Source organism: Montipora capricornis, chromosome 13, assembly GCF_036669925.1.
Source record: "Montipora capricornis isolate CH-2021 chromosome 13, ASM3666992v2, whole genome shotgun sequence".
Taxonomy (NCBI): Eukaryota; Metazoa; Cnidaria; class Anthozoa; order Scleractinia; family Acroporidae; genus Montipora; species Montipora capricornis.
Window position 1 is genome coordinate 43,141,220 of NC_090895.1, and position 12,500 is coordinate 43,153,719.

At 38.5% G+C, this 12,500-nt stretch overlaps 1 protein-coding gene across 1 annotated transcript in view; it reads left to right on the plus strand.

Annotated features, from left to right (window-relative positions):
• Nucleotides 1-12,500, plus strand: part of LOC138030851 (sortilin-related receptor-like) — a 75,782-nt gene that overhangs the window by 27,744 nt on the left and 35,538 nt on the right. Inside the window, exons 7-9 of the mRNA XM_068878716.1 lie at nucleotides 9,454-9,543; nucleotides 9,910-10,073; nucleotides 11,791-11,989. Coding sequence (XP_068734817.1) covers nucleotides 9,454-9,543; nucleotides 9,910-10,073; nucleotides 11,791-11,989 — 453 coding nt within the window. The remainder of the gene's footprint in view (nucleotides 1-9,453; nucleotides 9,544-9,909; nucleotides 10,074-11,790; nucleotides 11,990-12,500) is intronic.

The window sequence follows — 12,500 nt, forward strand, 5'->3', positions numbered from 1 at the left end:
AATTTAAATATTTTATTTTATTCTTGGTCGTTGTACAGTTGCAAATAGGGACCTTAAGCAAGGACGACGACGGCGGCAACGAGAACGTCACATGACAATAGATTTTAAATAGCAAAAACAATAGTTCTGCACGCCCTGCGCGTGCACGTGCCTTTTACATTTTGATACATTTCTTTGCCGTTCTCGTCTTCACAACGACGTGAAATGATCAAATTTGAGGTCATGTGGAGGACCTGACCACCTGACAATAAATTTTCAATTTTCTCTCTAAATATCCACACCGTTGCCATCAATTCTATTCTTGGAATGTGTAGTCACACTTTCCAAGCCGATCGACTTGGAGTAATCGCAAAATTATGACAATAACGGGAAATAATATTTTTGGACAACGTTCTCGTAGCCGTCGTCGTCTTTGCTTAAGGTCCCTAATATCAATGGTAATATAAAAAAGGAAGCTTACTTTGGCCACCTAAAAGAGCCTGCAGGCAGCCATTAAAGTTGAGAATGCACTTGTCCCTCCTATCATACAAATGAATCTTTGTCAAAAAGAGTAGCAAGAAGTTTCTTTTAAGTGCCTATGAAATTAAAAAAAAAAGAACCTTATTTAAAAGACTTTTTGAAATATTTCGTATTGTTCCAGCGATAGTAAGGTTTTTGGGTAAAAACTGATGACGCCATCAGCTAGTGTTTCCAAACGGAAAACAAATAACAAAATATAGCACATCTTCAGAAATATTAAAGTGGTTCTCTTCAAACTTGGCATCAGTAATCAGTGCTTTCAGTGCGTTTTGAAGTAGGTGGCTGGGAAAGTAAAGTAGGCGGCTGTAGAATCGAGCGTCCAAGGCGTGACACCCTCTAAGGGAAGGGGGTGGGGGGCTGAAATCTACCTGCTTGGAAATGCGTTTTCCAAAATGTATTTCCCTCTAAAAGGCAAGCGAAATTAGCCAATAAAATACTAAAATTACAGTCATTTTTAACATAGTGCTTCTAGTATTTAAATACATCATACGGTATATCTTATGTAAGTTGACCACTAACCCTTAAAAAGTTTATTTTATACCCAAACTATTTGGTGGACATGAAATTTCTCCCCAAAAAGCAATAAAGATGGCCTTTGCCAGTTCAAGGATTCCTTAAAAATGCAAGTCGCTGGCTTCGTTTACGTCAGTCGGGCAAATAAGTAAGTTGTAAAGTTTAATTCTATACAACTCACCCTTTAATTTTTTTGGGATAATGGCGAAAAAATCATTGTTCAGAACGCCCTGTCTCTCAGCCATCACAACAAAACATCGAAACATGTGCTTTGTGATCACGTGTTATTCAAATTTGCCCACCACGGAAACAAAAGAACCTTTGTTTCGACAGCCAATGAGGCTCTGTTTGGCACATTAACGACAATAGGTGACGCCAACGATATCTTCCCAGATATGAAAAAGTCGTAGAGCGGCTAGCCTGCAAGCAGGCACTCTCTCAGCAGTGGGAGAGAAGGAGAGCCTGCACGCGTCCTTCTGAATTTTGAATGCCACCTCCTGATGGCACGTTGAGAGATCTGTCAAAAATTAGCCAATCAGAGCTCATCCGAAGTAAACATTGAAAAACAGCAAGCCATGCGTTGTGTATATCAAATCGCTCGAGGCAGAAACTCCCAAATACTGTAAAGGAAGGAAACCTTCTCCAGAAAATCCTAACAACTACTGCAGATGCTGTAAAGCTTAGCTGATTATTCTGTACGTTAATTCGTCGAAGTCCCTTTCCACAGAAAATGTGTTTCGTTTAATAGAGAAATGCCTTTTTCCTGACCTCATCTCCACTGTGTGAGACTCGTCGACCACAACTGCTGCCAAATTTCGGTAAAGCGAAGCGGAGTTATCTTTTTTTAAAATTTATTTTAATGAAATACAGATATTATTACAACTACTACATCACACTTGATATTCTAGACAGATATTCTAATACGTACAGCATTTTACTTCAAATTCTTATCGAGTACTTGTGATTATAGATATGCATTTTAAATTGGAATATTTTGTTTTCAAGTGCATTGGATTATTGCGGAGTTACCATGAGATCGAGCAAGTGGAGCCGCCTTTTCGACTTAACCAAATACTTGCTAAAATTGTGTAGAGTTCCTCTAACGTTAAATCATATAGCGAGGCAGCCGAAAGGCCCACGTTTTTATCCAAATGTGATCAGCGATGATGCTTTGTGGAGGACGGGAAACTACCACGGTGACATGAAGTCACCCTCGTTGTACTTTGGCCGCTACGAAAAGAAGGTGGAAAAAAAAAACTTTTCCCGAATCCTGTGGGTCACAGAGATAGAACTTCCTTTCCTTCCAGAAGGGAAGCCATTGCATCGCGTTGATCGACCTTTAATTATGTAAAGTTACGGAAAAATTGCAACATTCTACGATTTTCTCAAACGCATTTCTGACCACCTTATCTCTCGAAGCGAAGTGTCTTTCTTGTTATTGGAGCTTGTCAATGGTGACGTCACTAAGTGATTTAATTTCAGCCAATCAGTATTTTGCGTCCAAAATTTGGACGCGGCATTCAAAATTCAAAACCGTGCGGGCAGGCCCGCGTTCTACCCCCAACCCCAGTCCCTCGGAGGGCCTGCTCGCTGGCCATAGAGCGGCTAACTTATGTACGCGATTTTCTTTACGTTTCAACGCGGAATTTGTTTCCATATGTAGACTTTTTTTTTCTTGAGAGGAAACACCATAAGTCGGACTTAAGTAAATCAAGTAAAGCGACTTTATTTTGTGATAGAGAACGGCGGAAAAACACCTACACAGCAAAACTTTCAGATGCTTGTGCGAAGTAGGCGGCGGCATGGACCAAAGTACCTGGTGGTCAGTTGCCGGTAGTCACCTACTATTGAAACCTCTGCTCTCTTCCCCCTTTATTTTCTCTTGATGTCAGTCACTGCACAAAGTGACACCAATTGTGCAGTTGCCATGGCATCAGTTCTGCACCCACATCAAGTTTGTGCGGAACTGGTGTTCCCACTTTTTGTCTTAACCAGGCATCCTTCACACTCAATGGGTTTTTCAAGAAGTCAGCGCCATCAATGAATTTGATGGAAGTTATTGAGGAAGGGGGATGGGGGTAAAAGGCTATGGAAATTCAAGCAGGCGGGGGTTTGAACCTAAACAAATCTTATTCGCAGGTCATTTCCTCGAACTTTTAGACCTGTAACACTCTAGCTCTAAAATCTTTCTGTTTACATATTCTTACCTGATGTACTTAATGTTATCTCAACGGGTTCTTTCATACTCGCAGAAAATACGCAGAAAACGTGTGACGAAAGGACAAACCTTAAGACAGCCGCCATCACAAAGCTTATTACGAGATCTGGAACGCCTAACACTATTTGTTTTGTCGTACCCAGACCCCTGCGCGCCACTGAGTGTAACTTTGTGCCGGTTTGGAGAAGTTGACAATCACGGCCCTCGTATATCAGTGTCTCAGGTTTTGACAAAAAAAAGGGCAGATTTTCTTTTCACACTGTACGATTTTTTTGTTATTATTGGAAGATAACATGTTTAGCTTCTCTGATTTCAGATTTCAATCCCCAGTCGCTAATGCAGAGTGTCTTTAGTTCCAAAAAAAGATAAGATTTAAGCTTATACAAGCGAAAGTTGATCTGTTATACTCTTTTATTGCTTTAATTTAGTTTATTATATGCTCAACAAAATATTTCGTTTCTGATTGGTCAATGACGAATGGCTAAATAGGTTTTTTACAATGACTGCAAAATTCGCGCGCGCTCATTCGCTAATTTTTATTGTGAATAAGCGGACAGACACATAAATTTATAATTTACGCGATAATGACGCGATATTGCTCTCGTCAGATTGAAGTTTCTCGCATTTTTGTCTCGCTTTCTTCTCGTGTTTTGACTTAATTTTGACCCCTCTGCCTTTTTGTTATTGTAATGGTCAGTTTTTCATGCTTCTGTCCTGTTATTGACAATGAATTTCGTCATAACATTGTCAAAGTAGTCTGCGGATAGCTACTTTGACAATGTTATGACGAAATTCATGGATCAACTCGAAACTTCAACATACCCCGCCCCCCCTCGGGCAAAGCCTGGGCATTTGAACTTTTGAAGATTGGATCGTTCAAGTTCCCGCCCCATTGGACCAAAATGGTGTTCAAATACCCTACCCTATCGTCGGATTTGTCTGTCATGCTCTACTAAAGAACAATGGTCGTCGGCCTCTGCTGTCTTTAACAAAGCCCTCTTGAAGACCTTTTTTGTAAGCCAATCGCTCGCAAATGTTACATCTCTTCCTTTAAACTCTTCCATCTCGTTCACACGCGTGTTTTATAGCTGTTAGCGACTTCGGCGCCCAAAAACAAAATCATTTGAAACCTTACACTTCCGGTTCAATTTTCCCCACCCCACGCAGGCAAAGGTCAACTTCCACACTGCCCGGGCAAAGAAGACAGTCAAATGCCCGGGGTTTGCGGTTTGCCGGAGGGGGGGGGGGGGGGTGTTGAAGTTTCGATTTGATCGGCGCATAACAGGGCAGATGCATTAAAAACTGACATCAATTTGTTAAATAGAGTGCAATACGAAAGTTGCTATGGAAACAAGGCAATGGAGTGATTTTGTTGAGTACATAATTTAAAAAAAAAGCTCGTTTGAACTTGCTCGTGCATTTTCATTAATGGTGGCTCGATTTCCGCAGTAATTTCAATTGATATTTACAGTGCAACGCGCCTTACCGTGGCCACGCAACAAATTTTCACATTTGACAATTACGTGCAAATACGTCAACTCAACAACCCATGCAATGGTGTTCAACTTACAACTGCGCGAACTTTGGAAGGAGGCGTGACTGTCAATCAAATTCACACACCCTGATTGGCAGCCAATTTGTAAAAAAACTTTTGTCTACTCTCACGTTAACGAAATCTGAGGAGAAATTGCAATAACAAAGGATTTCAAGGCCGTAATTTTCCCTTGGCGCCAACTGAAAAATTAATGAAGTTTCCAAACTCAGACGGTAGAAAACGACACAATAGCAGTCTCCAGCTTCTCGAACAATTTCCGTTGTTGAAATCTTGGATGTTTCCCACCTTAAAGGCACTGTAGAGCTCGATCACAGGCAATACCTTCGCAGCCACAACTTGAATAGTCTCCTACGCGACAACAAAAAGAACGGCTGCGTAGCCAAGGGAGAGTACAACTTGAACATTTCCTCTAAAAAGTATAATTTATGCCTGCTCAATTTTGACAGGCGAGTCTCTGATTGGTGTAGATCAACAATGGCTCACCTCACGCGTCCAGCAATGTCTTCGAGGAGGAGCGCTGGCTCCGGTTCTCGAACAGCGGCTGGTAATCGAGCCTAGATTTATGGTCACTCGTGATATTTTGAAAGTTCTCAAACTTTCAAAACATCACTCGTGCCCATAAATCGCGAAATACATTCGCGTTCATACTATTTCTTATTCATATTTACTTAAAGTATATGTATACTGTATTCTGTTGAATCTGTTAATTAGAATTTATGGCTTATTATTAGTTTTTAAATCCAGGTTGGGGGGGAGGGGGAGGGGGGTATTTTGCCTTGGAAATCCAGGAGGAGGGTGGTCTAATGCTTTCAGAAATCCGGGTAGGAGGGGAGGGGGATAAAAAACCTGCCCATCCGTCGGGGGGAAAGGGGAGGGGAAGGATTTTTCTGGAATCATCCAATGAGTTGATGAGGACACATACGGCGACATGGGCTGAATGAATGTTTTGAGCAGGATTGTCTCTCGTGCCTGATTTCAAAAGAAATCATTTACAACCAAAAGGAACTAGAGCCATAAGTGTTGCCATGGTTATGTCATACTCCCCAAAGTCTTCCACCTTTCTTAAGGGTCATTACTTATGCCAAGTTTGAATTATATCGCGGTTACATTTTCTTGATTTTGTCACCCTTCCTCCAGTGGAAACATCAATTTGCAAAATTTGCATAACACAAATACTCAAATATCTTTGAAAAGAAAAAAAAAAGATACTTGAAATCCTTTCAATTAGGCATTAATTGTGTTTTTTTTAATTTCATGGACATCTTAAGTTTTACATTTAAACAAGGAAAGACCAGTCTGCTACTTCACTCAGAGACGTCTGCTACTTTTTCCTTATATTAAAGTAATTAAAAGACCAATTCTTTGAAACCTGCGATTAAAACTTATTTTGACAATAACATCAGTCGGGTACTCTAACTAAACCAGCAACCAACCCTGGAAACTGTTTCTCCAAAGAGGCCTTGAGACCTCTGCTTGCCTTGAACACTAATCTCTTTGACACTGATCGCTGTTTTGATTATGGCCTACATAACCGGCTGACGACTTCCAGATCCATTTTACTGTAGTCCACTTTCTCTTAGCAGACACCTCTTTAAGATCGATGGAGATGGCTGGTAATGACCTAACTTGATTTCCCAAAGGTTTTTATAACTCTGTAGAAGAGAGGCGGAGACCTCTCTGCAGTGGACAGCAGACTCCTTTATACCAAATTCTGAACACTAGAATTGAGTTCTTTGCCTTCTCAAAACTAGACGAAACCAAGTTTTTACAAGTGTTCCAGTGCTTTCAAGATCTTGGGCTGTTCCAACCGTAAGAAATGTACTTCCATGTCATTCCACCGTTGCTGACATTACATCCAGACGCCACTTCAGACCATTTTCTTTTTGCTTTTCAAAGTGCAATTATGTGTTTGCTATATTTTATTAGGGTACAAATGCACCATAGAAACCCCCTTAAAGTTTATAGGAAAGAAAATGGATAGCACATTCCTAGACAGCTATCTACTTATTTAAAGTGCCGTTACGTACATTGCAGCTAGAACAACCACTCCCTTGAATAAAAAAAATAATAATAACTTAAGTGTTAATTGCTGTGAATCAAGAAAAGTCCAATGCTTTGAGTACTTGTTTTCAAAACAGAGTATTGTAATGTTGTAATGCAGTTGTTTATTGCAATCTTTTTCATTTGTTTATTAGTTATTGGTGAAAATGTAATGTTACGGACATTACATTCTGTGAATTGAATTTATAGCTTTCAACATAAAATGCCTTTATTTTTCTATTTTGCTTCAAAATCATTCCAAATCGACACTTTTATACTTGGTCAGTTTCCGGAAACTCTATTTCATAGCATGCTCAATAAGCATTTTTCAGAGAAACTGCTGACCAACTAGCTAGTTTACTTATGACATTTCTTGATGCTCTGAGAGTATTGTTGTTGGCAGCTAAGACCAATCATGGTTAATGAGTCTAAGAAGGTTCTAAAAGCAGGAGCAGAAAGAGTTAGAGCATACAGAGAAAGACTGTAGGCAAATGAAGAAAAAAAAACTAATGTTTATAAAGTAAGGGACAAATTACGAGAGAAAGAAGGCAGGAAGAAAGAAAAGTGTCCACAGCCCAAGTGAAGTTGCAAGGCAAAAGATGCTTAACAGAAAGAGAGTCAGACAATACAGGAAAAAAAGAAAAAGAGATATGGTCTGGAGAAAAGCAGACAAACTTGTATTCGTAAAAAAATGGGCAACAACTTTGAGTTTGCAAGACATGCTTCGATCGATCTTTGAGCAACAAGTGGAAACGATTGGCACCTAATCGTTTCCAGTTGTTGCTCAAAGAGGCTGCTCACATCCGCTGGGAAAATCCCAGTCTAAATAGGCAGCTAAAACATGCGGAGTTAACTCTATCTTTTTAGATACATCGATGTTTTAATTTTAGTAGGTTTTGTTGTTGTTGTCAAGTTGTTGTTGTAATTTCCTGCCATTAAGTATTTTAGTTTTTTTTTTTTTTTGATAAACTGTTTGCGCGCACATGATTAGATTGTTTGCACATAAAATCGTTCTAACGTTTAACAGTAAATGCTAAGGGCAACGTATATACGTAAGTTCAAATTGCAACTTTGACATAAATTGAAATTCGCACTGTAACGGACACTTGCAACTGAAGATGACCGATGATCGATCGAAGTCGAAGTCTTGCAAACTCGAAGATCGAAGTCTTGCAAACTCAACGTTGTTTTTCATTTTTTACGAAAAGAGAAATCAGTAAACCCTCATCCCACTGAAGATGCTTCAAAAGCCTATTAAACACCCCAGGCCTTAGGGAAACCTGTAAATAAAGTTTAAAAACATTTATCAAAAATCCCAAGAAAGAGAAATGCTGTTCTTATTAAACTTGCATCCACAATTCTATTAAGAAAAGAAAAATACTGCCTAAGGACGCAGAGGTTTTCCAGAGAAAACGGTGTAGCTTGTGCAACAAAAATTAAAAAGCAACAAAAATCCAAAAACAATAAATCGTGAAGCCCCTGGTGGCAGACTTGTACAACAGAACTTTCAGTCATTTCTTGACAGATGGAACATTTTATTGTTTGCCTTCATTTTAAACTTTTGAACTTGAAATGTAAATCACATTATTTTTCAGATTACGTTCACAGCTTCAGATTAAGAAGTCAAAGTTAATTATCCTTTTTCCCCTCTTCAAACGTTATGACACTAGTTAAGCATTGTGAATAACCTTTGTGTTTTTCCCCCATTAAAGTTGTTACCATAGTAATCTGACATTTAATTTGCTTTGTTTTTTTAAACAACCTAAAGATATTAACCCTAGTTCACCAAAATTGGATCACAGAAGTTCATTTTCTTGCTTCAAGATTTTGTGTTGGTACAAATCAGGACTGACTCCTGCCTGTCTTTTACTTAGTAATTGTTACGGACATAACATTACAGACATAACAGTTATTTCACGATATTTTTCTTAAAACTGAAATACGTTAATTAAAAGATAATAATAAATGCTGAAATGGTGGTCTTAACAAACTAAATGAGCATTAACAGTAGAATAGCCAGCAGAGCCAAATCATGAATGCAATGTGCAATGAAAAAGAACCGACTTTTCGTTGCGGATATTACATTATGCCTATAAGGGTTATTAACGAGTTAAAATCATCAAACATTATACAAAACTCTGAATTATTACAGGGTAGAGAAACAACACTGCAGACCTACTTTTATATCTGTGTTATTCTACTGGACCAACTTTGGCCCATCAGTTTTCAGTTCTTCATGAGGCCAAGGATGTTGGAGGGGGGGGCTAAAATTCCACTTGGCATACACGTTTTGAAAAGTTTGATGAAATACAATTTCAGAGATATTCATTTTAAAAAGTTCCTTTTTTTTGCATTCTCATATGGAATGACTCTTCCCTGCTTCCAAATTGCTTTGCACATATTTTATGTTTTAAAATGATGTCTTAGAAATGTAATCTGTTAAAATTAATGATATTTCTTTACCTCTTCATGATGCAGACTCCTTTTTAAGGGAGATACCTTGGGCTAGTCCAGAGGGCTCCTCTTTATTTATGAAGAGATGTAATTTCGTTTACAAAAATAATATTAACAATGTCGTTCCTTTGTTTTTTATTATTATTTTTCTCAGCAATCAGGATCCGTTTCTTTGACGTTGAAGGTGTCCGTAAACCGTTCTTCATTCCAGACAGCTCAGATTCCAACTGCAAGTCCAACAAGGGTAAGCATAGATTCTTGTATCACTTGTAGCACCATAGCACAAATCTCTTGATGAGGGACTTATTAAAAAGAAAACAATAATTTTTAAAATCAAGAATTAAATGCAAACTGGTGGGAAAAAATGGTGTAGATGTTTCGGTACATCAAGCAGGACTGTCTTCAAGGGCGAAGGGCCAGAGTGACAATTAGAGAAAACGCCACAAAATCACAATTTTGCACACCCTCTGTTTGTTTACTCAAGAAACTATGACATCTATGAATAAAACATGTTCATTGATACTTACTTTTTAATAATTTGAATATAATTATGCTACATGTCTGCCCACTTATAACATACATGTGTTCATGGCTATTCCATACAAACCAGGATTTCTTTGTCGCTGATGCCTCAGAAAATCAAGTTTTCCTGGCTGTTGCTCGCAGTGCAAGAACAGCTCACCTGTACATTTCAGACACAACTGGAATAAAGTACAACTTGTCGATGGAAAGAGTGCTCTATTTTTCACAGAGCACTTCAGTGCCATGGCTGAGGTAATTTAACCTTCCACAACTCTATTAAATCTCCTTAAAGTTTACACTTGCTCAAAGATCTCGTACAGCATTCCTTAACCTTTCCTGCTCACTGGTTTACTTACGATAAAGCAGAGCATCAAACAACTCTGTAGAAGTCTTTGTGCTGCCTGCCTGTCACAATTTCAAATCGTCAGACTTTCATCACAGGATAAAACGTTTTTTTGTGATAGAGGTGGCATTATCATAACCTTTTACTCATTGGCAACCAATCTCACAATTTTGTACTATAATCTCTGTGGTAACCTACAGAACCCACAATCTGGTCTCTAAGGTTAGGGGCCAAAGTTCCGGGTATTACCCTATTGGATTCTTGAAGTCCTAATTTGTTTCATCTTATAACTGTGTGTAAAACAAAAATGTTCTTTCACGAAGGGGTGGGTAATTTTTTAATGTGGAAAGAGAAGTCATATTAGTTCTGATTGTGAGCCCTCTCTGAAAGTGTTCATTGCATCGTGCTCCTGTATTAGTACTAATTTAATAAAAATCTGTCTTATGTTGTTGAAATGTGATTGCCATCACCTAGCGTGACTCGATACGACGTGTCTCCCATCCATCAATGACCATCATTGCCGTGGGGACACATATCTCTTAGGCATACTGCAAATAACCTTTGACACTACTTAGCTTGTAATGAAGTGGTTTCAATAAGTACTGACAACCGATGAAAGGCTTCGGCTACTTCACGTAGAGAAATTGGCTACTTTTGTTCTTAAATTTATTGATTCTTTCAAACCTAGGATCATAATTTATTTTGACTACGATAGCTGTCTGTCAGTTACTCTACTCAAACCAGCCGCTGACTTGAAATTAACTTTTATTTAAATCTCTGCAACAGTGTATGTGACATAAGGAGCACGATTCAGGGTTTGTACAGGTCATTGAAATCCTGGAAAGTCGTGAATTTCCAATAATTATTGTAAAACCCAGGTCTTGGAAAATAGAAACAAGTCATGAAAATCCAAATAAATTAGATCTACCCAGAACTAAGACAGTAAAATTATTGTCTTTGGAATATTTGCATGCTGTTTTCTTGAGCACGCCATTTGATATTTTGGGCCATATACATTTCGGGGTTTCGTAGGTCATGGATTTTGTCTTATATGACCCTGGAAAGTGCTGGAAAAGTCAAGCAATTTAGGGCACAAAAAGTGTACAAACCCTCGTTATTGTAAGTTGTATAACAGTTTGCACTTGGAGTTCTCAGCCCTGCTAAAGTAGAATAGCAATCCAGTAATCACATTTAATTTATACACAGTCACTTGCGACGGAGATTACTTAACCCATTGACACCTCACATGCCCTAGCTAGGACACCCACAGTTGACGAGTAAAATCGACTGGTGTTAGAAAAAGTAAGTCTCACTCCCAGGGGTCAATTGGTTAAGGCGAGATTTGCCATCCATAAAGTGGGGTGTGCAGCTGTGTTAAAGTAATTACATGTAGAGTACTATTTTGGGTTTTAGCAGTTGAAATACACATTTCCAGTCACCAAAAACCACAACTAAATTCAATGCCATCACTTAAGGTAATGGAGACCCGCAGTGTCCAGCAGTGTGCAGGCAAAATGATGGGATCTACATTGTACATCACAAGTAGTTGAATTGTGAGAAGATCATGATTACTTGTCAATCAGTATTGCTAAGATTATTTATTTTCCTTGCTTGAATTTGTACCAGGGAATACATACATGACAGATTTGTTGACCTGCACAAGGTTAAAGGACTCAGAGGGGTATACATTGCCAGTCATCTTACTCCAGGTCGTGTAGGAACTCGACGTATCGTTACAAAGATAACATTTGATAAGGGTGTGTTCTGGCAGCCAGTTGCAGCTCCTAAGGTGGACAGTAATGGAAGGGCTTTGAATTGCAGTTTGGTAAGTGAAAGTTCTTTCTGTTAATTGGTGAGTTTGTGCTTGTGTGCGTGTGTGAGAAAGAAAGAGAGTGAGAGAAAAAGGGAAAAGCCAATCATGCTGTCTTAGAGAAAATCTTACAGTTTACATTAATGTATGTACATAAAAATAGGTTAACGGTAATAGAAAAACTATATTCATTTAAAAGTTAATGCTGAAAGGAAGAACTGTAAGAATCTAAAGGAGCCAACTTACAGGTGAACATTGTGTATTACAAAAAAGAAGGTGTGGCATTGATCTTAAATCATGTTTGAAACTGGATTAGAGACAAGCAGCAATATCATTTCTCAGGCTACTTTAGTATTGCAGCAATAAACTTGAAAACCTTCAATGGAGAAAATTGAACTTGAACTTTAAAGTGAGTATTGAATATAGCCTTAGTTAGAACGTATCTTCTACATTTCGTGTAATAAATTTATTATGTTGAACACTGAGTTTTCTTCCCCTTGTGTATTGTATAAATTATTTTATAGTG